The 25,879-nt window shown below is 45.3% G+C and overlaps 1 protein-coding gene across 1 annotated transcript; it reads left to right on the plus strand.

The window, feature by feature from the left end:
- The first annotated feature begins 5,501 nt into the window (after window positions 1-5,501).
- TNFSF15 (TNF superfamily member 15) lies at window positions 5,502-25,531 on the plus strand. The gene is made up of 4 exons (XM_045563529.1): window positions 5,502-5,829; window positions 17,520-17,562; window positions 18,621-18,668; window positions 19,945-25,531. The coding sequence occupies exons 1-4, from the start codon at window positions 5,623-5,625 to the stop codon at window positions 20,400-20,402; spliced, it is 756 nt and encodes a 251-aa protein (XP_045419485.1). The 5' UTR covers window positions 5,502-5,622; the 3' UTR covers window positions 20,403-25,531.
- The last annotated feature ends 348 nt before the right edge of the window (window positions 25,532-25,879 follow it).

The raw sequence follows: 25,879 nt of genomic DNA on the forward strand, positions 1-25,879 counted from the left end.
TATTGAGGTGTTGGTAGTTGTTTCTTCATGTTGATGACCCTGCAATGTCCCCTTGTGTAGCTCAGCACAGTTTATTCGCTGCCTTCCCTGGCGACAGGCTGCTGGTGTGCACCCAGGCTTGCGCGACCGTGAGGACCGCTGCAATGAAGATCTGTGTTCCCTGCACATATCTCCCATGGAACATGTGTCAGAGTTTCTCGGGGATATATGCCTACGAGTGGAATAGTTGGTTCTAACCCTCTTGGGAATTTTGATCAATCCAAGGGGAAGCTAGCTTTAAGCAAAGCAGGAAGAAAGAAAGCAATTAGGGAGAAAGGAAAAGAAGGAAGAATTCTAAAAGCCTAATTTTCAGGGCATATTCAGCATAAGAACAACGTTGCTCCTTGTGGTTCATGGAACCTAATTTTCTTCCTTTTTTTTAGTCTTCTAAAGTCAAAATATGTTACTTTTAAAATAAAAAAAATAGACCGTTTTAAACGTTTAAACTATATTTTAGAAAGGTTTCTATTTAAACTTTAAGGCTGAAATTTTTCTGTTTTCACTTAGAGGGCTGTGGGTCAGCCATAGAAAACTCTCTTTTACTAAATAGCTCATTTCCCAAGAAAACCAGCAAGGGAGGCCCTGTGACCACCAATGCCAGTCCAGGGAGGTAGAGCCGTGCCCCAGATTAGCACAGCTCATCTTGCAGAAAGATGGTGTGTGCTGCACAGCCCCAAACATGCTTAGATATCAAGAAGTATTTGCTGAAAAATGATCTTTTTTCCCCTATTCAAGAAGCAACAGGGAAAACATCTGCTGACCCATCCCAGCTGCCCATGCTGATCTCTCTTTGCACATCTTAGAGAAATTGCCATAGTGCAGCCTGGGAAAGGTGTTACTCAGCAAACAAGGATGTAAGCAAGGTTGCCCAGAGATAGGTGCGGGAACAACCTATGAGCAAAGACAAGACACAAAGTAGCACAGAGACCCTGAGGACATTAATGCCAGAAGTGTCCTTAGCAATCACCAAGTTCAACTCCCAAGACACATTTCGCAGATGGAGAGAATAAGACCAGCAAGTAGAAATGATTTTAGAGTCATCCTGTCTCGGTAAGATCAAGAGCTGCAAAATACATCAACTCTCATCACCTCTCCAATAATTGAATTTCCTCTAAAATATCCCCAGTAAGTGGTTGTGCAGGTACTGTCCTTGACCTTGAAACAGAGAGCTGTCACCCAAGGAGGCAGCATGATTTATCTTAACAGTGTTGATACAGTCTTAAAATGGAGCCTCTCAGTCACTTCCACTCCGTGGCCTAGTTCAGCCCCTGGATGCCACACAGAATGGTAATAGTAACCACCACCACCACCACGCTCATAATGCAAGCCCAGAATCTAAAATCCAAAGAGCTCGAAAACTCATTTGGCAGCAAAAGCTAACCTGAAAGGGCATGTGTTATTTGGAATCTTTATCCATCACACTCGATATGAGCATGTCGGGCGGCAGAAATATTTCTGGTTTTGATTATCAGGTGCTGTTCCAGACCCCACCGGGAGTGTTGTGTGCTATAAAGCAGGGGTCCCCAAACTTTGTGGCACTAGGGACTGGTCTCATGGAAGACAAGTTTTCCACGGACTGGGGAGTGGGGGGAAATGGCAAGTGACAGGGAGCGGCTGTAAATACAGATGAAGCTTCACTCACTCGCCCACCACTCACCTCCTGCTGTGCGGCCCAGTTCCTAACAGGCCACGGACTGGTACCGGTCCACAGCCCAGGGTCTGGGGACCACAGATGTAAGGTATATGTAGTGTATTATTCAGGAGAACCATATGAAATTATTATTATTGTAGGTCAAAAGTGATCAGATGTTGGCAATTTCAGATGGTTCAACCTAATGCTTTTCTAAAACATGGCCCCAAGGATTTCAGATACTGGACTGGAGGACCGTCACCTTATGGAGAACCTCCACTTTGAGCACTAACTATGTGATCTGTGCTGTGTGAAGCATGACTCTCAAATTACCATCTCCACGCAAGCTCTCCTTGGGAGCCCGCACTTGCCATCCAACTGCCTCCGGATCATCTCTGTCTGGTCATCTAAAAGTCCCCTTAAGTGGCACTAGTCTCAATCTGAGCTCGGAAGCTTCCACCACAATCTTCCCTATCTCCATTAAGGATGTCTTTATCCACCCAGTGCTGAAACCTCAGACTCGGACTTTTCTCTTTCTCTCTCACGCCACATCCAGCTCGGTAAGAAATTATGTCTGGTAATGGGACTGGTGCGATGTGCACTGTCTGGGGGATGGACATGCTTGTAGCCCTGACTCGGGTGGAGCAAAGGCAATATATGTAATCTAAATATCTATACCCCCATAATATTCTGAAATTTAAAAAAAATAAAAGGAATTATGTCTCCTGTACTTCAAAATATATCCAGGACCCACGATTTCTGTGACCCTCACTGCCACCACCCTATCCAAGCCACCATCACTCCTTGCCTGGATGGTTACGTGGGTCTCCAAACTGGCCTCCCTGAAGGCTGTTCTCAACACAGCAGCCAGGATGACCCTTTCAAAGTGAGATCAGAATGTGCCACCTCTCTGTGCTCCACTTTCCAAAGACCCCCAGCTCACTGAAGGAGAAGCCGCAACCTACTTAGGCCCAGGAGGCCCTGCACAATCAGCCTCCTTTGTCACCACTGACCTCATGGCCCTTGCACTGCTCCACACCCACTGCCCCAGCCATCCTGGCTGCCTCGATGCTCCCTGCACATGCCATACACACCTGGCCAGGAGCTCTCTTCTCAGACACCCACGTGACCTCCCCCACCTTCTTCAGGTCTTCACTCAAATATCACCTCTCAGTGAGACCTTTTCTGATTGCACTGTTTTAAATTGCAATCAAGATAATTCTCTATCTCCTTTTTCTGTGCTTTTGTCTCCTAAACCACTTAAGATCATCTAATGTACTATAAATTAACCTGGTTATTGTATTTACTAGTCATCTCCCCCACCAGAAAATAAGCTTCATGAAAGCAGAGATTTTTGTCTATTTTCTTCACTGCTTTATCCTCAGTACCTAGAACACTGTCCTGCACATAGTAGGCACTCAAGTGCAGTGACCCATCATTTATCTGTAAGTAGTTTACCTTTTGCCTTGAATCCACTGAGAATCAAGAAGGAGGCAAGAAGAACTTTGTGGCAGCCAAAGAGGATACACAGATGGCAAATACACACATGGAACATGTTCACCATTACTAACCATTAGGGAAATGCAAATTAAAACCACAGTGAGTTATTGCTACCCACCTATCAGAATGGCTACAACAAAAAATAGTGATAACATCAAATCCTGGGGAGAGGATGGAGAGAGGATGTCAGATCTTTCACACATCCACTGGTGGGAAGTAAAATGATACAACCATTCTGGAAAAGGCTACCACAGTTACCTACAAAATTAAACCTGTGCTTACCATATATTCCAACAATTTCACTCTTCAGAAGTTAGACCAGAAAAAAGAAAACATGTTCACACAAAAACCTGTACATGAATATTCCTTACAGCTTTATTCATAATAACTCGAAACTGGAAATAACCCCAATGTCCTTCAATGGGTGAATAGTCAAACTGTGGTATATCCACACCAGGGAATACTACTCAGTCATCAAAAGAAAGGTTAAGTTACAATAGCAAAGATTTAGGTTAGTCTCAAAGAAGTTTCTTAATAGATGTGTTAAAAACAAGAATGGGTAACCATGGGACATGAAAAGCATTCTATGCTGGAATTCTTTGAAAATATGTCAGATGCTTATTTCAGTAGACGTTAGTTATGAGTCCTCCCCTATGGGACAGTTAATATGTTAGGAGCAACAGCCATGGGAAAAAGACACAGCTTAGCACCTACCCTCCCAGATGTGATGGTCTAATGGGGGCGACAGAAAAGTAGTCAAACACAGTCTACCATGAAGTGTTCAATGACAGGGAAGAACGGGGAGCTATAAGAACATACAGTATGAGCATCTCACCCAGTCTTGGAGGCAGGGGAATGCAAGAAAGGTTTGTGCACACAGTTAGGGACTAGGGGAGAGTGGTGATAGGAAGGGACAGGGCCGGTAGCTCCCACAACAGAGGGAGCAGCTCCTTCAACAGGACAGCCAGCCCACAGTCTGTCTGGGGACTAAAGCTTGGGAGAGTAGTAAGAGCTGAGGTTGGACACTGGGGAGCGGTGACAGGGAGCAGGAACCAGGCCATGAAAGGCCTTTCCAAGCATCCTGAAGGGTTTGGGCTGTGCTAAAAGCTGAAGTAGCAACCGAATGGAGGCTCTAGTCAAAGTGGTCCCCAATATATGCCACAGCCATTCCTTAAGCTCTCCTATTTCTGGGACCCATCTTTTTGCAGGGCCTTCTACTCCTTTCTGAGACCACTCCTCCCTAAGCTCCAGCACCTCCTCTTTCTCCAGGAAGCCTCCTCAAACCCCTCCCTGGAGGGCATTCCGTCCTCCTGGGCAGAGTGGGCACAGGTGTCCGTGCACCGCACTGTCCAGCGGCACATGCAGTGCAGTATGATGGCAAAGACGCTCTGGAGCCAGCCTGCCTAAGGCCCAACCTTGGCTTTACCACTTACTCTCTAGGCTTTATTTTCTTATCTGCAAAGTGGGCATAATAACTTTACTACCACACAAGTTATCTCAAGATTAAATAATTTAATTGGCACATTGAACTTTGAACAGTGATTGGCATGAAGTGAGTGCTTAATAAATATAACCCTTTATTACATGTCCCCGGTACACACCCGACCGTGGGCAAGGCGTATCACTAGTGATCCACTAGTTTTATGCTAATCAGGGAATAGGAGTCAACATCTTCCCCTCACGGACAGTGTACACCTCACACTTTCTGCTTAGACCATGCTCAGTGTAGGCTAGAAATACACTTTCCTTTTATAGGCAGTCGTGTGGTAAGGCCAGAACCCCAATGATTTCAAAGAACTGGGTCATCTTCCTAGCTCCTCTGTCTAAATCCTCGGGTGACCTAGGGCAATGCATTCACCTTTCAGAACTCTGATATTCCCATCTGTACAATGGGAATGAGTTCCTATGAGGTTCCAAAGGGAAGAGGGCTGGGCAGAACCTTGCAAAGGGCTGATGCAAACATGATTTCCACTTCCCAGTCTGCAAGCCACAGCCCCACCCCCATCCCTCACTTTCACTTCCAGAAGCAGCTCACTCCCAGACTGGCACAACTGCCAAGCCTCCAGCACAGGGACCAGGTATATCTTAATTTGCTCCACCCACTGACTTGATGAATTCTTTCTCTCCTCCTCCGGGGACTTTCCTAACTTCCTTCTGTAAACGAAGGAAAGAGCACATGAGTATACTGTATATAAATATGCTTGGGAAAGCTTTCTTCTTCTTCTTTTTTTTTTCCCCCCCTTAAACCTAACTTGGTTTCTGTTGTAGGCGGTACATTCCCTAGCAGGGCAGGGCCCAGCGCACTCACACTCGCACTCACAGCGGGGCTGGGGAGAGGAAAAGGGGAGGAGTAGGCAGTGAATAATTCACCCACTGTGAGAGCTGGGCTTCTATTTAATGGGGGGTCTCTCTGGCCAGGAATCAGAGGCGCCTCCAGCACCAGCAGGAGGAGCATGGCAGAGGATCTGGGGCTGGGCTTTGGGGAAACAGCCAGCATGGAAATGCTGCCTGAGGACGGCGGCTGCAGGCCCAAGGCCAGGAGCAGCATGCGCTGGGCTCTCACCTGCTGCCTGGTGTCGCTCCCGTTCCTGGCAGGGCTCACCACCTACCTGCTTGTCAGCCAACTCCGGGCCCACGGGGAGGCCTGCGTACAGCTGCAGGTAAGCAAGGCTGCACGGTGACCTGGGGGGACAACAGATTCTGTGCGGGCCGTGGCAGCTATTTCAGCTTTGGATGGAGGACAGACAGAGCTCTGGACGCCCCACATTCCTGACTTCCTTCCACACATGCAAGGGAAATGCAGAAGGGGAGGGGTGGAGAAGTTCAATTTGGCTTTTCTTCTCAACCTTTCCAGGCAATGAAATGTCCCTTATGTTTATATGGGAATAACCTCAAGGCCTGTATTTTTAGATAATTATAATCATAGTGCACTGATAATCTGGGAACATTCCCTTTTATTAAAAAAAAAACTTTTTAAATTACATAACTAACACATGGTCATTTTTAAAAGTTCAAAAGCACAGATAAGGGAAGGAAGAACATCATCATTACCCATAACCCCTTAGAGATGACCACTGTTAACAGTGTGGATTATATAATTCCATATTATTTTTAATAAAATGGGATTACTCTGAGTGTCCTAGTTATAATTTTATTTATATGTTAATAAATTCACATCCACATGATGGTATAGACACATATTCCCATATGTGTATACTATAGTTTATTTACCTAATTCCCTTTTTTGGGTTTAAAAATATATATTTTTTAATTTCCAACAGATTTAGGGGGTTCAAATGGTTTTTTGTCATATGGATGAATTGTATAGTGGTGAAGTCAGGGCTTTTAGTGCACCCATCAGCCAAGCGGTGTACCTTGTACCCAACAGATCATTTTTCATCCCTCACTCTCCTCCTGCCCTCCCTACTTCTGAGTCTCCGCTGCCCATTAAGCCACTCTGTGTGGCCGTGCTTAACCACAGCTTAGCCCCCACTTATAAGTGAGAACATGCTGCATTTATTTTTCTGTTCCTGAGCTACTTCACTTAGGATATTGGCTTCCAGTTCTGTCCAAGTTGCTGCAAAAGACACTATTTCATTCTTTTTTATGTCTGAGTAATATTCCATGGTGTATGTGGCGGGGGGTGTATACCACATAGAAATATTATTTTTTAGTACTCAAGATTGATTGTCTATCTCTAAGGTCTGGCTGGAAGCTGGGGAGAAGCTTAGTCAAGAGAGGAATACGGAGTCTAAGGAGAGGAATGGTGGGGGTGGGGTGCAGGTGTCAAGGGGAAAACATAATTCCAGACTATGAACATCAAAAATGTACCCCAAAGTTTCAAGAATATATCATTCAAGTAATAAAATGCTCCTTCATAATCTACGATGGCTGATTTAGTTTCAGTCCAAAGTATTACATTCCAGAGGAGAAAACAGGCTTTTTCCATTGGTTTAACTGGAAACCTAGTCTCTGAGTAATCCCAGCCATCTTCAAAGCAGAGACACCGTGCAAAAGCCACGGCTAATCTGTAACTACCCTGCCAGAGTCAACAGACTGTGATTCAGGCAGCAGCATCGGTGCCCACACGCCAATGCTTGTAAAATGTAGAAATATGCAGATGAGCCGGAAATGCTGTTCAGACTAGACTAGAACTGCAGGGCAAGAGAGGTCAGACTGCAACCCCTTGACCACCGTGGAGCTGGTTCCTGCCAGAAGCCACACACAGCACCCAGTCGTCACTCTGGGACTCGGACTCTCTTTAGCCAGAAGGAGACAGTTCTTGAAAGGTGCTGAGTGGCCTCCAGCAACATGCACCGTCCTGGGGTTTGAGAGGAGCCAGCATCACGCTGGGTTCCCACCACCCAGACGATGTCCGAGATCCCCTAGGTCAGCAGAGGCCAGAGAACGCCTTTGTTTATCTAAAAGCCATCGCATGGATTGCCACGGTCCAGGGAGGGCTTAGACTTGCTCCGTCAGGAGGCGAGTTGGAGATAGGAGCTGTCACTAGTCAGGATACCCCGTGAAGGAAAGCGCTGGGTCTCTTCCTCCCCACTGCACCCCTGAGTCTGCCACTGTGCCTGCCCTGCTGCAGGTGCTCACAGGTGAATGCGGCTCATACTGCCCCTTCTATCGTAATTATTTTTTTATGATTTTTTTTCAGTTTCTTTTTTATTTTCAGTTTCCCTTTTTTAACCTATGAACATTTAGGTTACATATAATGCCTTATCATCATTAAACCATAAATGACCCAGAGAGTAGACGTGCGGAGCTGCAGTTTGGCCAGGCTGTGTAACTTCTTAGTGCGTCAGAAGAAAAAGGGAAACGGGGGCGGAGCTGAGGCACATGTAGCAATCAGGGTCTTGAGAAGACACAGCTGGCCCACTCAAGGGAGCCAGCTTAAAGGACAACATTTACAGAGGGGTTGGGAGGGGTTTAGGGAAGGGCCTGTCTGCTGAGATAGGGCTCGGAGCATCCGCGGTCAGCAATGGTGGGCAGCCAGTGACCATGCCGAGGTGTGAAGGGGCGCAGGAAGGAGGAGCATTAGAGGAACCCAGAGAACCACAGCCCAGACGAGGGCCTGCCTGGAGGACAGAAAGGCCTGGCAGGGAAAGGCAGCGCTGTCAGAACAGCAGGGAGAGAGCAGGGAGGGGCAGGGAAGGCTGAGCTCGCTGTCCTCCCGGCCTCCAGCCCCACTGGCCAGACTCACCAGGAAGCCGGGGCTCGAAGGAGCCGGGCACAGCCTCACCTGGCACAGGGCAGGCCTGGGAAGGGCGGAGGGTGGATCTGGAGGGACTGACGGGGAAGACCCGCTCAAGGGGGATGCAGAGGATGGCGTTCAGAGGGAAGACCAGGTCATCAAGAAAAGCTTGGGTGATCGTACGATGGAATATGGCTCTTAGGCAGACACCTGGGTTTGAGACCCAGCTCATCCACTTCCGGTCATGTGAAAATAGGCAGGTGGCTTCATTTCTTTGAGCCTGTTTCCTTTTCTTTTAAAAGGGAGTACTGACATCAATACTCCGCCAGTATCCACAGGCCTGTGCAGGAGCATTTTGTAGGCTGGGAATGTGGGGAGAGCTACATGCACATGGTGACTGTGATGTGATCATCGCTCCGTGCCAGGCCCTGGGCAACTACTGAGAAAACTTGATCTTGACCTCAGGAAAGAGGCTCTTTCAACACAGAGGTGCCGTGGAATTCCCGATGTTCTCCTAGCCCAGCCACAGGGATAGGGGCGGTTGAGGGAAGGCTTCCTGGAGGAGGGAAGGAAGGCACCTGTGGCTAGAACGCTGTGCCTGGGGTCCAGCTCACGGACCCCATTATAGACAAAAGCCAATCAGATGACCGTAGGTCATTGCAGGTAACAAGGCCCTTGACAGTTAGCCAGCTGAAAGCCCTTTGCTTTGCAGAGAGGGAAACTGAATCTCAGAGGCTGAAGAGATTTGCCCAAGCCTGCACCTCTAGTCAGTGGCAGAGCCAAGAGTTTTTTGAAACTGGCCCATCTGACCTCCTACCTGTGCATTCAGGCAGCAGGGTTCGTGCTGGGCCAGCCGTCAGGTGCCCACACTGCGGGCCAAAGGAAGAAGGAAATCAGTGATATCGGGGAAGAAAGCAAACACCATTGCCAGTCACTGAGCCTCACCCTGTGCCAGCCTCGCAGCGAGGAGATTTACATGCCAAATCTTACATTTCCCTCAGAATCACCCTCCCGCCACTCCTGGCCCGGGGGCGGGAGTAGCGCTGTCCATGTTTTTCCAAAGAGAAAAGTAAAGATCAGAGCAGTAGCACAGCACACTCACGCTGTGGAAATACAATGAAAACAAAATCTTCTTCCAACCCAAAAATCCTCTCCACAAAGGTAGTGGATAAAGAAAACAGTTTTGTGATTGAATAAGCATTAACCCAGAACGTGATACGCATCTCAAGCAATTGACCGAGAGATTGCAAAGACAGAAAGAAACCTTACCGTTTTATATAACCAAGTAGGTACAACCCGTTGCGTACAAGTTAAGCAAAAAATCAAAGTGCACAACAGCATATATAATATGGTACACTTCATTTTATGAAGAAATTCACATGTGTGAATGTGTTTATAAATGCGTAGGATATCTCAGGGAGAGCATGAAAGAAATTGTTAACTCTCCTAGCATCCAGGTAGGGCACCTGGGTGGCTTGTCAACAGGGGAAGGAGGGAGACATTGATAAACCTACACTCTTTCACATAAAATGTGTATGTTATCTATGCAAAAAAAAAAATAGGCATGGTAAAATGTTTTAGGACCTTTAGCCTTCTGTAGAATATTAGGCAGATTTGCATCTTGGAAAAATCTTGAGTCGAAAACTTCAAACTCAGTTTGAATTCTGGCCTGGCCACTTCTTAGCCATGTTACCTCATCTTCCTGGGCCTCAGCTTCTTAAATATGAACTGGGGATAATTAGAAATAAAATATGTAAAGTGTCTGCCAAGGAGTGAGGGATTAATAAATGACAGTGGTTATTATTAAATAACCAGGGAACTTCCTGCTCAGGGAAATTACGTCACAGAGGACACTTCTCCACCTGCTCTGGAATCTGCTGTCGCTGGCCAGAGGGCAAGTTTTGTTCTACTGTTCTTGGTCTCTGATGTCTACGCGCTGTCTCCAGGCCTCCTTCCCACCCCATCTTGCCCCCAAACCCCCACCATATCCTCCAACCCATTCTTTACCAGCTGCACTTGACCACAGCCTGGGCATTCTTTGGGACCTTCAGTGGCTTCCCCTGCCCTGAGGGTGGGTCCTACGGACCCACCCTGGCCCAGGTGCCATGAGGCCAGGCCTCTGTCTTCCCTGGCACAGCCCTGGCACACAGTCCAGGCAAAGCAGAATGCACCAAGGTGGCCCGGCTCAAGCCCAGCAGAGTGGGGACTCAGTACCGGACAATGAATTGTCTGCAGTACCATAGGAGGCCTTCCTGCCCAGGGTTGAACCACTGTCCTGTCTGTCCTTCCCCTCCAGCTCCTACTTCTAGAATCACCTGCACATTCTCCCCATCTTCTCCTTAGTTCCCTCCAATCTCACTTCCACCCCTTCCTGAAAATCCCTGCAAGGCTCCTGGCCTTTGCTCCCTGCACCCTTCTTCCCCCCACGCATGCCCCTGAGACTTACCCTGACCAACAGGACCCCATCGTGTTGTCAGCTCAGGCTCCAGGGTCACACAGATTGAGGGAAAGCCATGGCCCCACCACATCTCAGCTGTGGCTTTTTAATAATTTACTGTATACCAGACACCATGCTAAATATTTTCATATTAAGGGTTTTAAGAAGAGTAAATGAGATCATGCCTATGAAGTGTTTAGTGTGGGGTACATGGTATGTTTGCTATTATTGCTACATGAATCATCTCAGTTAATGGAAATAACAAAATGAGGAAAGTACTATTATTATCCCTACTTTGGAGATGATGAAACTGAGGCTTAGAGAAATTAAGCAATGTGCCCACAGTTAAAGAGTGTGACATTGGAATCCAAACCCACTCTATAAATTTCTCCTAACCACTATGTTCACCTGCCTCTGGGTATAAGTCCAACAAAGTATCCACCTCCTGGGGTGGTCAGGAGGATTTAACCATGAGAAGTATCCGGCACAAAGTAAGTGCTCAATAAATGTCAGTCCCCTTCCTCCCCTGGGGGCACCTAACTGCACCTGACACAGAGAAGACACTCTCTAAGTGTTTTCTGGATGGAGAGAGGGGTTGAGAGATGGGCAAGGTACAAACCTTCCTGAGCCTAAGACTCACTATCCAATGAGGATGTTAATATACTTTCTTCATAGCACTGTAGGTGAATTCTGCAAGATGTCTGGAAAGCTACTGCCCTCATGCTACTCCCAACCTACCCATGTTTTCTCACTCAAATTTTTACCTCTTTTGGAAGGAGGATAATCCTAATTGTCCATTTTGGTGCTGTCTAGAGGAAACAGACAATTAAGATAAAAGTACACTATAAGTTACAAAATGTCCATTCCCCCAGTGGCAATGCCCTTGCTGTAGCCTCAGGAAGCCCGGGCACACCTGGAAGATATTCACTCCAAAGGTCAGGCTGTGAGCAAAGGGCAGGGGAGCACAGAAGCCGGAAGGGGAGGTGAAATGGGTGTGAATCCCAGACATCAAGGCAGCTTGCAGCTGGTAATTTCAGCATCTACTCGCTCAACTGGTAAAGCAAACACACACACCGCCGAGTGCCCAGTCGGCAGGGAGAGCTCCCACGTTCTGGATGGACAGAGCTCATGCCACCAGCTGCAGCCACACACTGGCTACAAGAGGTCGTCTCCCAGCCTGACCTCCTTAATGACCATAGCAACAAGCTTGGGATTTCAAATGGGCGGGGCATAGATTCCATTTGAATGTCCTTGGGAAAACAAGGAAGCCACCAAAAGTGTCTAAAAGATCCAAACAAATCTGCTGCTTGTCATAAAGACATGCAAGGGTACAACTGAAGTCATAAGACCAAAAGGACAATGTGCAGAACCAATGATTCAGCCCACAAGCATTTATTGACCCCAAAGAAAAAGGAGAATGAACTGTATGCCCATTTTATGTCTGTGGTCTTCCTAAACCATCACAATGGTCCTGGGAGGAAAGAATCATTGTCTGCTTTTATTGTTGAGGAAACTGAGTCTCACTGAGGTTAGGTGACATGCCAAAATCAGAGCACCAGGAAATGATAGAGCTGGGATTTCCAAATTTGCTCAGCTGCAAACACCAGCATCTTTGCTCCATATTGTGCTAATTGCTGCACGTACAGCCCTGTCCAGGGCACCTTGGAAGATGATGAAATGAAAGGACCTCAGAATAAAACATTTCCAGGCTGGATTTATACTTGTGCAAGTATAAACAGGGAGAAGGCAAGGGAAGTGACAAAAAGGCGAATGTCTGCATATTTCTCCTAGAAGTGCTGGGAGGATGTTATGGGTCATAAAACATTTATGCCTTTGCAACTGCAGCATTATGACAGCATTTATGAATATCTCTTCCTGTTTATGAATAGATAGAGAGAGTGACTATAGGACATGGGAGAAAAGGCTAAGTGGATCATTAGTTAAAATACACTCAAGGGATTTTTCTGGGGAAATGCCAGGAAATCTCAAAGACTATGTTACTTCATGCTTGTTTGTCTATTGTGCACTCAGCTAATGTTTACCGAGCTCCTGATGTGTGCCCGGGTCTGTATTTAGTCTAAAGGTTCAGATTCCTAAGCCCTGCATGCACTCTTTGACCCTGGACAATTGCTTAACCTCTTTAAGGCTCTGCTACAAGGCTCACACAGGCTGTGAAAAGGTGATACGAATCCCTTCTTTGAAAGCAGCTGGAGTATTAGATGAGGAACACACATAAATGCCCAATATGGTTCCCGACACCTAGGGAGCATTCAAGTAAATATCAGTCTCTTCTTTCCCTCCATCCTTTCTTCTGCCTAATTTGAAGAATTAGAATAATTCCAAAAATGCCTATGGCAACAGGTCATGGTCAGTTTGAGTCAAGAATTACCAGTCAACATACAAAAAAAAAAAAAAATCAAATGAGAGTGAAAATTTCCTGGCCTACAGGAACGAAGGGGAGAAGGAGAACACAGCTTGTTTAACTAAGGTGGTAGCAGGCATCTCACTGTCCCACTGTATGCCAGTGGGGTACACGTTTGCCTTTTCTGACTCTGGCTCCTGGCAAAGCCTTGCAACTTTCAACAAATATTTCTAGCGCCATGACTATGCTCCACTGTGCTCCACGCAGAGCCTGGTGAAGACTTTTAGAGGCCCTTGTACTAAAGGATCATGGCTACCCACCTCTATGTCATTAAAATTTTTTTAAATGTGAACAAAAAGATCTCTTTCCTGGACTTTTGGGTTACAAATCACTGGCCGAAGTCACTGCATCCGAACTTTACCCCATCCCTCGCTCTCTTTTCTGCCTCTGTCTTCCTGGTTCTGGAGAATCTGTACATTTTTCCAATTGGATAATCCTGCAGAAGTGCCAGGCACTGTCCAAGGCACTGGAAATTCAGTGGTGAGCAAGACAGGGCAGACGAGGTCCCCACCCATAGGCAGCTTGGATTCCACGAAAGAGAAAATTGTTAAGCACACAAATAATAAAATTGGACCCTGGTTCTCAGCCAGTGGTTAGAGCAGGCATGTAAAGGAGACAAATCTCCTTCTTTAGAGGTGCTCTTGGGCCCCATGTCTATTCAGAACTGGAGACTAATGTGGCAATAACCAGCACCCTCAGGAGTCACTGTCTCATTGGTACCCCCAGAATAGCCCAGAAGTGACAGAGTTGAGGCAGGGGTAGAACACAGTAAGACATTGTATTGGCCTTGTGTTGCCAGCAATTATCTTGAGAGCAAACACTGGGACAGCTTTAATGCGTAAACCTTTTCCCAAGTAAGCTACTATTTCATCCTCTCAAATCTCCTCCTCCTTCATTCCTGCTTCCTGCCACAATGGTCTTCTTCCCATGGTAGACAGAGTCATTATTAAGGGTGAAAGGCTTAGATGTGGTTCTTAAAGAGAGAGTCTCCACTGGCATTCTTCTTGAGGACTCTTGGAATGCTGTGTATAAGCGCCTGCCAACTGGCACTGTCACCAGCTCCAGATGTTTCATGGCATTCTGCACCACTAAAATCCATTCACATCCATCCGTACGTGAAAATAAAATGTGTGCCCGAGTTATAGAAATCCAGCAGGGCAAACATGGAAATGCGTTCACATCCCAGACACATGCTAATGACAGTGGGGTTCTGAGTCAAAAGAGAATGTTCCAAACTCTTAGCTGAGTGTCTGCTTAGGCAAAGATATGCAGATGTTCAAGAAGATTTCTTCAGCAGAGAATGAAATGAATCAAAAGGAGGCCATCCAAGGCAGGTACTGTTTCCCACACAAGAGCATGCAATCAAGATCTCCCCAATTCTCTCTGAGAACCCCACCTTCAGTTTTCTGCCTTGCCAAAGGACCGACTCCTTTATCAGCTCTGTCAATAGAAAGTAAGGCAACAGGCTGCAGAATGAGCTCATTTCTGGGCTGTTTCTCCACCCCTCCCCCAAACCCATCCAGAGTTACTGATGCTGGATGACTGGTCACAGCAACTGGGTTCAGGTTTCCAAAGACCACTGTACTCATGACCCTGTGCTAAGTGTACATCCTGTATTCATTTGGTAGCAGAAAGCTTTGCTGTTTTCCAACTGCCCCCATGTTCTGTTGGGCCTTCTTACTCTTGCACAAGCTGTTGGTCTTGTCTGGAATGGTCCTTCCTTCTTTAATCACCTGGCTAATACCTGAATGACCTGAGTCTCAATCCAGGGATAATTTCCCCTGATTCTCCCACTTCCAGGCCAGGTCTCTCTTTTCTGAACTTTGGACTTGCCCCACTGTCACCATACATGAAACCGCTGGTACTTATCCATCTACCTCACCAGGTGAGAACTTTGTCCAGTGCAGTGGATTAGGGTTTGCGATTCTAGAGTCGCCTGGCCTGGGTTAAAGTCCTACTCCTGTACTTTCCAGGTCTGGGATGTTGGGAGAGTTATTTATCCTCCCTGATCCCCGTATTTTCAACATGAGGATACGAATAGCATCGTCCTTAGAGTGTTGCTGTGCAGCTGAAGGGAAATAGGTCTGTGAGGGACTTAGCATAGCACGGTGTCCCTGCTCACTCCACAAGCAGTAGCTACACTTGCTGCAGTTTTCAGATCCCTGGAATCATTCTCAGCGGTTGCTCTTTTGGCTGGGAACACAGAGGGCTTAGAGAGGAGTAAATAGAAGGTAACAAGACCAGCATGGTAAGTTGGGACTTTGAATGCCAAGTTAAGATAAGACAGGACTGGATCTCGAGGGTCATGGGGAGCCATGGAAGGTTTGTGAACAGAGTTGTGTCCCAATGAAGTGATGTTTTTCCTAGCCTGTGAAGGCAGGCTAGGAAATGGATCACAAAAAGGGAGAGACCAGAGGCACGAAGACCTGTTAGGAAGGAAGACCTGCTGGAAGAATCCAGTAGAGCATGATGAGAAAACTGCAAAATAGAAAGGACAGCTCTTGGGGGTTTCTGGAAGAAGAAAGAAGCAAATTTAAGGTCTGATGATCAAGGGGAAGTAGGAGCACCACTAGTAGAATTAGAAGTGGGGGGAAAGGGGCTGGGGAGGCCAGGAAGTCAGTGAATCATTCAAAGACAAGATTTCTGCCCTCAAGTGGGCTTCCAGTAGAGGTTGGGTACGTGGCAAGGGAGTAAAAAGAAGCCCAGAGGTCTGAGGTCTAACAGGATTACTGATAGCACAGACCTGCTCACAGACCCAGACTCAGCAATGACACAGTTACATCCACGTGACCACACAGACAGACGGAGAGACATCCATAAGCACAACACCGCAGCACGGACACATGTAGATGCACAGACGCCAAGCACATCAACTCACACTCTCTCCCACTGATGGAGCCGTGTCCTCTCAGACTCACACAGACACGCATTCCTCATTCACAGGACAGTTGTCCCTTGGTATCTACAGGGATGGATTCCAGAACCCCTGTGGATACCAAAATCTGCACATGCTCCAGTCCTTTATATAAAATGGCACAAAAATACACATAATCTACGCACTTCCTCCCATGTGCTTTATATCATCTCTAGGTTACTTATAGTACCTAACACAATGTAATTGCTATGTAAACAGTTCTTGTATTGTATTGGTTTTTATTTGCATTATTTTTCATTGTCGTATTGTTTTCCTTGTGGGTTTTTTCCCAAATATTCTTGATCCATGCTTAGTTGAATCTGCAGATGTGGAACCCATAGAACCTGACTATACACTGACACACACACACACACACACACACACACACACACACACATACATACACACGGATTTTAAGATGTAAAATAGATCAAGTGTTCATGGTGACAGGAGGATTAATCAGTTAGTGGAGGCTGTGTAGTTACAAGAACCAAAGCAGTGTTGAGTCAAAATCATACTAGAGAAGGTTTTACAAAAACACTGTAAAATGTAAGATGGTGGTATCATTCCTAAGCTAAGAGCATAGTTTTGTTCTCAAGCTTTATGTTCAGGCGTGTGGGTAGTTTCTTCATTTTCTGTGTGTTCTGTGCACTGACTCCTGCATTTTCTTGTTTGATCCTCACCTCAACCCTGAGAATAATTTAGGGCTGTGGATGTTATTATTCTGACAATACAAGTGAGAAAACCAAAGCTCAGAGAGGAAAAATGTCTTGCTCAAGGTCATATTGTTAATAAATGGTAGAACCAGGATTCAAATTCAAGTCTGTCTAAATCCAAGGCAGTTCCCCTTCCACTATCATGTGGCATCTGAAATGGCTCACAAACTAGGGTCACAATGATTTTGAAAAAGTCTTTATAGCACAGAAACAAGGAAGAATTGTTGAAGCTGATGAGAAGGACAAAATAGCCATTATTTCTTTTTCTGTATAATTTTTTAAGAACAGTTCCAATTTTTAAATTGTGGAGAAGAAAAGAAAGCATGTGCCATTATTATGCAAATAATAGAAGCAAAGACAAGATGCTGAAGTCCCCTAGAATAGAACAAGAAAAGCTCTCAGGAAAGAACTGTAAAGCTGGGATTTAGCGACAAGCATAAGAGAGAGAAAAGTCATTGGGAATTCCAGAGGAGGAAAATGGAGAGCTAAGGTGCCAGGTTCCCATCAACAAAAATATTCTTATTCCCATTCGCCCCATTGCAGAGGACCCAGGCTGGGTGGCAGCAGCACCTTAATCATACTCCTTCTTTGGGCATTTGTGTGGGGTGTTGGGGTCACAAGGACTGCAGATGGTCTGAGCCATATCTTTCTTTCCCAACAGACTCCAAAAGAACAAGAGTTTGGACCCTCACACCAGCGAGCTTGTAAGTGTGTTCATCTTTGATGCCTTTTCTTGTGGGGAACAAAAAAATTTCTAATAGTTCTGGCATGTAGGAAGTTCAGAGGTGGGTCTTTAGTTACCAAGCTGCTAAGTCAAGAAATGGAAACCCAGAGGAGAAGTGAGGCCCCTCCCTAGGCACTAAGAAGGACAGGTGGCCTTGGCCAAGTGCATGGCCTGTAGAGCCAATGGCTGGAACTCAAACCCCAGCTGTGGAATCTACTATCAGTGTGACCTTCGGGCAAACAATTTCACCTGTCTCTGCCTCAATTTACTCACCTGTAAAAATGGCTACAATAGTACCGACCCAACAGTGTTAGTCTGAATTAAATCAGTTAATTCCTATAAAGGGATTAGAACACTGTCTGCACATCAAAAGTGTGCAATAGTTTTTTGCTTTTGACCATCACCAACATCATCTTTATCACTACAGATAGACCGCACTTAATCCAATGTAATCATCTCTGAAAAAAACCAAGGGAAATTCTGAGGTCTTCTTGAGAACTAATGGGGAAACAGAGGATCAGAGAGGAAAAGGACCCACCAAGGTCATATAACTACAGAGAGGTCCCCACCTACTCCCTCTCCCATTTCTGTTGGGGCATCCATACACCTCAGTGATATAGTTACAGGGCCCATGAAGAAAGCAAAAAACTAATTAGCTCCCGCAGAAGCAGCTTGAGGGAAAGAGCAGTAAGTTGGGTTTTACTGAGTTCTGACCATGTGTCAAGAATGGTGCTGAGCACCCCCCATCCGTTGTAGGAATGACTATGCCTATCCTAGAGATGACAAAACAGAGTCTCAGACAGGCTACATAACTTGCCCAAAGCCATGGGTTCAAGACTCTTCATTCTGGGTCTCCCCTGTCCTCAGCGGTACTTGCTGCAGGCACCACATTCCAATCCCAAATCCACAGGGAGTGGGACCAGACCAAGCTGGAGGAGATCAATGTTCCTCTCCTGGGCCAGGCACCCTGCAACACCCACAGTGCCCTCCTCAGTCACGCTTTGACTCATTCAAAGCACATTTCTCCATTTGTTGCAGACACGCCTCTCAGAGACGATGGAGCTAAGCCAAGGGCACACCTTACAGGTAAGCCTCCCTGCTGTGTTCTCCGGGACACCATGGGCCATGGTCCTGAGATTTCTTTCACTGAATTTACCAAAATTCACTCTAGAAGCTTAAAACTGGAAACCATACCCCTTGGTAACAGATTCCCCATCTCAGTGGAGTGTTTTTGAATGTCTTTCTCCCTGGGAGGGGGTCCAAAGGTCCATGTCTCCTGCTCATTTTCTTACAGATTCTATCAGCCCTCTTTCTCTCCTGTCACTCTCTTTCATTCACACACCCTGTCATTGAGAAGTGGCTTTCCTCAGACTCAGAGCTCCAAGTAATTCTGGATGTGGTCACAAATGAAAGGTCCCTTGAGTTGCCAATTTACTCAGTCCATCTGTGCCTTTTTCAAGATGATGTCACTGGACATTTATATTCAGGAAGGTGTTTCCAAAGGATTTTCATTGATATGAAGAGATAAAGAGGAATCTCAGACTATCAGCAGTTGGCCAACTTTCCAAGTCTGGTGTGGAAATTCCAGGCACCTCACACCTGGAAGTCATATACCTCTGAAACTCCAGACGAAAGAGCAAGACAGTGCAGAAGGACAGGTTAAAACAAACCATTGAGCATCAAAAGCGAGCATATTCTCCTGCCCTATAAGAAAATTTGCAGTCTGCAGGGGGCTATCCTTATGACCCGAGACATTGCCATTTGACTAAGAGGAAATTGTTTGTGGTGAGTCCTGAGTGAGGATTGAGACCAGGGAGATGTCAAGTTGCCATCACTTACCCCTTACCTGTAAGACAAGCAATTTGTTCTGATGGATCAATGAGGGTAAAACAGGTCAGGTAATCATTTATGAGGCAAACAATGGAGATTTGGAAGGTCTGGAGTCTGGTCTTATCATCTGGTCCACAAGAGGGGCATCTGTGAGTCTTATCTAAGTCATTTGGGGAAGGGTAATTATTTCTGGTAAGTTGTTTTCCTGAACACAAAGGAGTGGGAGGATTTCTTAACTTTCACTATTTTCCAGGATCACAGGGCTCAGGTAAAATTTGAAATCATCAGGTCAGGCAGCTCAGGCTCAGAGAGGCAAAGCAATTTGCCCCAGGTCACGAGCCCAAGACGCTACCCTCTTTGAACAACTGTGTACATCCACTCCTAGCCTTCACTCATTCCTCCCCAAGGCACTTGTCAGCTGTAGGTTATATTCAATCACTTTCCTCTTCTTTGAAAATGATATGAGACTCTTTTCAGTAAAGTCCACAGCTTCCATCAGGAGCAAAATTAAACTTCTCTCTTGTCGTTGCAGTTGTGAGACAAACTCCCACGCCACACTTAAAAAATCAGTTCCCAGCTCTGCACTGGGAGCATGAACTAGGCCTGGCCTTCACCAAGAACCGGATGAACTACACCAATAAATTCCTTCTGATCCCAGAGTCGGGAGACTACTTTGTCTACTCCCAGGTCACATTCCGAGGGACGACCTCCCAGTGTGGGGAAATCAGCCAAGGGAGCCGCCGACTGAACAAGCCGGACTCCATCACTGTGCTCATCACCAAGGTAACAGACAGCTACCCCGAGCCCACCCAGCTCCTAATGGGGACGAAGTCCGTGTGTGAAGTAGGCAGCAACTGGTTCCAGCCCATCTACCTAGGGGCCATGTTCTCCTTGCAAGAAGGTGACAAGCTGATGGTGAACGTCAGTGACATCTCTTTGGTGGATTACACAAAAGAAGATAAAACCTTCTTTGGAGCCTTCTTGCTATAGGGCAAAGCAGACATCATTATGTGATGGTTCTCTGCTATCTCGCTCCTAAGTTTCTTCGGTCATATATAATCATAACCAGGAGTTTTCTTGGGGCCAGGGTTAGGGTGCATTCCACAGAGACAGTGGTTTAGCTATGAAATTAGGGCCCAAAAGTTCACGCTTCATACGCCTTACTGATGAGAATGCTAATTGGAAAATGCTAAAGCAAACAGATCTATTACCGTGGTTGCTTAGAGGATTGGTGAGTTTCTAAATATTACAATACTGACCACCAAATGAATGGGTGGGTGATCTACTTGAGTCAGGATTTAAAGAAGGATATCTGCACACCTCCCTGCTACACATTTGTCTCCAAAGGGCCAGTTATTGTTCAATTTGATAATAAATTTGCTTCAGTCAGGAGCTTTGAAGAAAGTCCAAGAAAGTTCTAGAGAACAGTGTAAACCCTTCAGAGGCAAAATCCTTTATCCGTTTCTCCACATACTTTCATGCCTTGACTAAAAATAATGAAAAGAGAGTTGGTATTTCTCATAAACGTTCTCAAAAACGGAGTTGGTTTTCATACCATCTACAGCATATGAGAAAAGCAACCTTTCCTTTGATTATGGACACAGATATCAAAATATAAGCAAGTATGAGTTTCACATGCATATCAAAAATACAATTGCACTTAGTAGAGTTTTCTAGAGTACCTATTATATTCTGGGCACTACTTTAACCCAGAAGAGACTATGAAGAACAACACAGACTCTAATCAAAATGGAAATAAATACCACTCGATGCTTCCTGGCCAAATATCCATCAACATACTCTAAAAAATAACTCCAAATCCTAAAAAAAATCATCTGGAACTGTTACATAAGATTTCTGGCTCTCTCCTAACTGTGTAAGATATCCAACTGATTAGGTCACTCAAGAAACCTGAAGACCAATTTCTAGCTAACTAACTGTACAACAAACTTGCTGATGCCAGAAGACAATGGACTTATTCGCTGGAGGTCGGGGAAAGAAGTCAATCATCAAATCTGGAGAAGGGAACCTAGATCTGCTTTGAGGTTTGATTTGCAACTTTATCTACAGGGTGCTATGTGGGTATTTTTCCCTTTACAGTATTCAAGGGATTCAAATATGGGACTAGCTGATCAACTTAACCAAGACTTCTTCCCTGGGGAGAGGTTGGACGTTGAGAAGGTCCTTCCGTGCTTCAACAGGTTCATATCCTCTAGTCTATTTGATTTTCTTGCACTGATACATCAAGGGTGGGAGGAGTAGCTCTACTTTCTTAGCCTTTGTTGACTTGTTTGTAAAGCAGGACTCCACCAATTTGTTTCCCAGGATCAAACGAGCTCCTAGGCATGAAATGTGTGAACTTCATGCATTCTGTATAGTCTGAGCATTTTGGTGTGACCTGGCCCGTGACTTCCAGCACATTGGCCTCTATTACAAATGCTCCCTACCCTGAGAGTCCTCATGGATGGGTCTGAGAGCAAGCTTGGCACCAAAATCACTCTTACTCTGGTTGCCAGGAGACGATAGAAGCAGACAGGTACGTGAGAGGCTCCTGAGCACAGCAGCCAGTGCGGTAGTAGTACTCAGTCAATATTTGTCGAGTTATATCCAGTTTCTTAGTTGGGAGGTTAAGGCTAAGTGTGTTCCCTAACCTCTGCTAGGCAACTGGCACCAGGCCTCTTTCTCGACTTCAGCTTCTCCAAACCGTCAGCACAGGACTCAGTGGGAACACTGACAAGGGTGTGGTCACCTGCACCTGGTCCACAAGAGTCTTCAGAGAGGAAGTGAAGCCTGAAAGAAGGTGGGTGGGCCCCAGATGACCACAGGGAAAGGACATCTCAGATGGGGGAATTACCCTTGGCTTAAAGTAGAAAAGAAAGGTTTCTCAGTAACTCCAAAACCAGCTTGATAAGAGAATGTTCCCTCAACCAACTCCTAGAACAGCATTTATTGTTAGACCAAGAATCTTTCCTCAATGACTCTAGTCTGGTTCCATAATCAGAACTAAAATCCACTAAGAAAATAAAATGCTCTGTCTGCACCTATCTCCCTGGTGCATGAGAACCCCGAGCCACGTGGGATGCAGCAAAAGATTCGTACAGAAAAGGCCAGAGTGGCTTGTTCAAACTTGCCAGCATGCCATAGGGGATCTACTAGATTTGGAAGTTTATCCAAGACAGGAATTTCCTGACATCCTAAGACATTTGAGGCTTTGGAAAAATCCCTGCCATATATTCATTTTGTTCCTGTCGTGAGCTTGTTTATTGAAGAATGTTTTGTAGCTCCACTTTGCACTGCTGATTTTGTTAAATTCTGTACAGCACAGTATATCTTTTACTATGAAGGAAGGCACAGCCATGCATTCCTTATAGGACTCAAATCAGAACCTCTGTTTCCAAGGCATTATCTCATAGCAAAAATGAGTGTACTATTTTTAAAAATGAGGTGGGAGAATACTTTTGAAGAACATGCGATGATCCCCTAAAAGGGGTTAATGGGATACATTCAAGGGGGTTGGGGGGGGTAGGAAGGAGCTTGCTTTAGAAAATAGTTAATTTAGGGAGAAAATGCTTTACTGGTTAAATGTCTTTCAAAAGGCTGAATCCAAATCAATTCCACAAACATTTACTGAGTACCTACTCGCCCTGGAGACACAGAGATAAATTAATTTAGTCTCAGACGTGCTCATTTTAACTACTCAGCAACTCCATTGTCTGCCTGCAGATCCTTTAATTTATTTTGGTTGTATTAGCTAATTAATTAGCTAACTTTAGGCACATTTTAGGATATTTTCTCATTATGAAAATGGGTGCCATTTGATGAAAGGTGATCACTAACAAAATGATTTGTGTTCACTCTAAGTGGTTTTTTAAGTAGCTACTCAAGGACAGTTTTACATAAACAAAAGGGGGAAAAAACAGAGAGACCATTTTCTATGGTGGAATCCATTATTTAAGCCACGTGTGGAGAGAGGTTTTTATTTGCTGGACTCAAGTTGGGCATCAGCACCCTTAAACATATTATAATTGTATGGATGACTCAGCTGCTTTGAAAAGTCTGCTTCTCAGCAAACACACAAACCATGATCAAAATGCATGGGTTTACTAATTTTGACCCTAGCATGGTTTATATCTATTTGGCAGAACAGAATTACTTAAGCTACTAAAATTTCTAGTAGAAAAAGGGGAAAGTATACCTTTTCACTTCCTGGAATGTGTCAGGTTTGTTTGAATAACATGCCAGAAACCCTAGCTCTGCTTCAGTCTAAGCTGCATCACCCCAGAGGAAATTCCACCTCTGTGCTCGTCAAATAATTCCTCTGGATTATAGAAGTTCAGCTAACTCACTGTGAACAAAGCACAGACACTGCCAACATTCTCTTGCAAGATATTTTCCCAAGCCCTTACCCAATCCTGTTCCATGATTGTGACATTGGGGATTAATTATGCAGGACAGGACTGTTTATATTCATTCTGTACCTTCGAAAACACATGCAGAAGTCTCTTGCCTCAAGATTTTTTACTCTCCTAAGGCCCAGAGTCCTGGAAGCATTCTGTCATTTTTAGCAGAATTTTGTTAATTAGACATCGTTACCCTGGCTGCTCCCATCATTGCATCCTATTGGCAGCTGGGCCTAAAAAGAATTCAGCGAACTGTTAACCCCTGAATCCTTTCACACCAGCGGGGAGAGAGTGTGGGTCGGAGCAGTTTCGTCCATGCTCTGCCACACTCTAACAATCGTATTCTCAACTTCCCAAGCTCTGAGACACACTTGCCTCCCACACCATCTCCCCATTGTAAGATGAAATAGCTTACCAGCCTGGATAGGAGAAGTCACTTGCCCAGTACCACACCGTGAACTAAAGGCATCCTAACCTATGATGCTGTCTTCCTGAATCATAATCCCAGACTCATCTGATCCCCTCTGCTCTTAAGAAATATTAATAGCATTCATTTTAATGACTGGCAGAAAAATTGGAGGGAGACAGGAGGAGAATCTTCAAATAACTATAAAGCAACATGAATATGGGGAGGAGATTCTTCCATGCCCCCCTCAGAGGAGAGAGCTGCAGTTACAGGGTCACCATCTCTGGTTTAATACCTAAAGGAACTTTCTACCAAATACAAGAATTTTTCCAGGTAGAGATTTTTCAGTCCCTGAGGGTACTCAAGCAGGGAGCTTATCCCCAGGATTTTAGAGAAGCCATTCCTTCTTTGACGTTGGGCGAGGGATTGAGCCAAAGGATTTCTGAGGTCTTTTCCAAATCTATGATCACGTGGCCATTTTTTAACTGACTACCATGTATTCTGTTTCATCGTGACAAACCTGGCAGACCTTGTCAAGAGTTTAGTGGCTTCCAGCCTAGAAGTACCTGTCACTTCCCACTTGTCCAGAGAGTGTCCAACACAAAATGACTCTATGATCCTGGCCACTAGAGCAATGACCTGGGATCTCAGAGATGATAGGATCTGCAGAGTCTATCTAGTCCAAGTTACATCATTTCAAGGATGGAGAAGCTTGGGCTCAGGGAGGTGCTCTAGTGGCCCAATGCCAGACAGTAGCTCACTGGAGTGCTGAGACTAGAATTCGCATCCCCTGACACCAAGCCCAGTGTCAGGAGGACACCAGACTTATCCATGAATCACCTATTTTTTTGAGCTCATGTCACACAATGGCCCTTACCTAGATGCTGGAGAGCTGAGAGGGGACATGACAAGCACGTCCTACTCTCATGGTCTGTGCATTCTGGAAGAAGGAAACATACAAGGTGGAGTAAATAAAGTAGCTGAACTTAATCAAATGATTTTATTCTTAAAGTCATTAAAACATGTAATTTTCCCCTTTTTTGTTTCAGGGGTATACAGATTGAACAAACGTGGGTGTTTATGTGGTTTTAGTGCTAAGCCCCATGTGCTTTCATTGATTTTATGTTTTATGTTAAAACATCAACCCCAAGGTAAAATGCATATTGTATATTGTTGGATATGTACTTAACTGGGATGCCTCCCATGTCTTCGGGCACTACTGTATGAATTCTAATCCTGTAAATGAACTGTTGTAAGTGTTGATGTATTTAATAGATGTAACTTAATAAACTAGCACTGAATTTTGATGCTAATTGTCAATTCTTTTGTCAATCTGTTCATTTATTTTTCTCTCTAGATTAAGGTGTAAGGGTAATAGTTGGGCTCTTTAAAAATACATGTAGCTCTCTATGTACTTTAATGCAAAATGGTAGACAACTCTCATGGTTTATAATAAATCTCATAACAAATTGATCGTGAAACACCACAGATTGTGCCACTCTGGTCAGATGAGAGAAAGGGAGGGAAGGAGAGAATCTAGCACGCTTCTTTTATGAATTAGGAGATTTTGTAGTTAAGTGGCTTAATCTCATATTGAGCAACCCTGAAATAGAAAGAGAAGCCAGAGAGACCTATGTTACTACTTGGTGGAATCAGAACTT

The sequence above is a fragment of the Lemur catta genome, chromosome 10, assembly GCF_020740605.2.
Source record: "Lemur catta isolate mLemCat1 chromosome 10, mLemCat1.pri, whole genome shotgun sequence".
NCBI lineage: Eukaryota > Metazoa > Chordata > Mammalia > Primates > Lemuridae > Lemur > Lemur catta.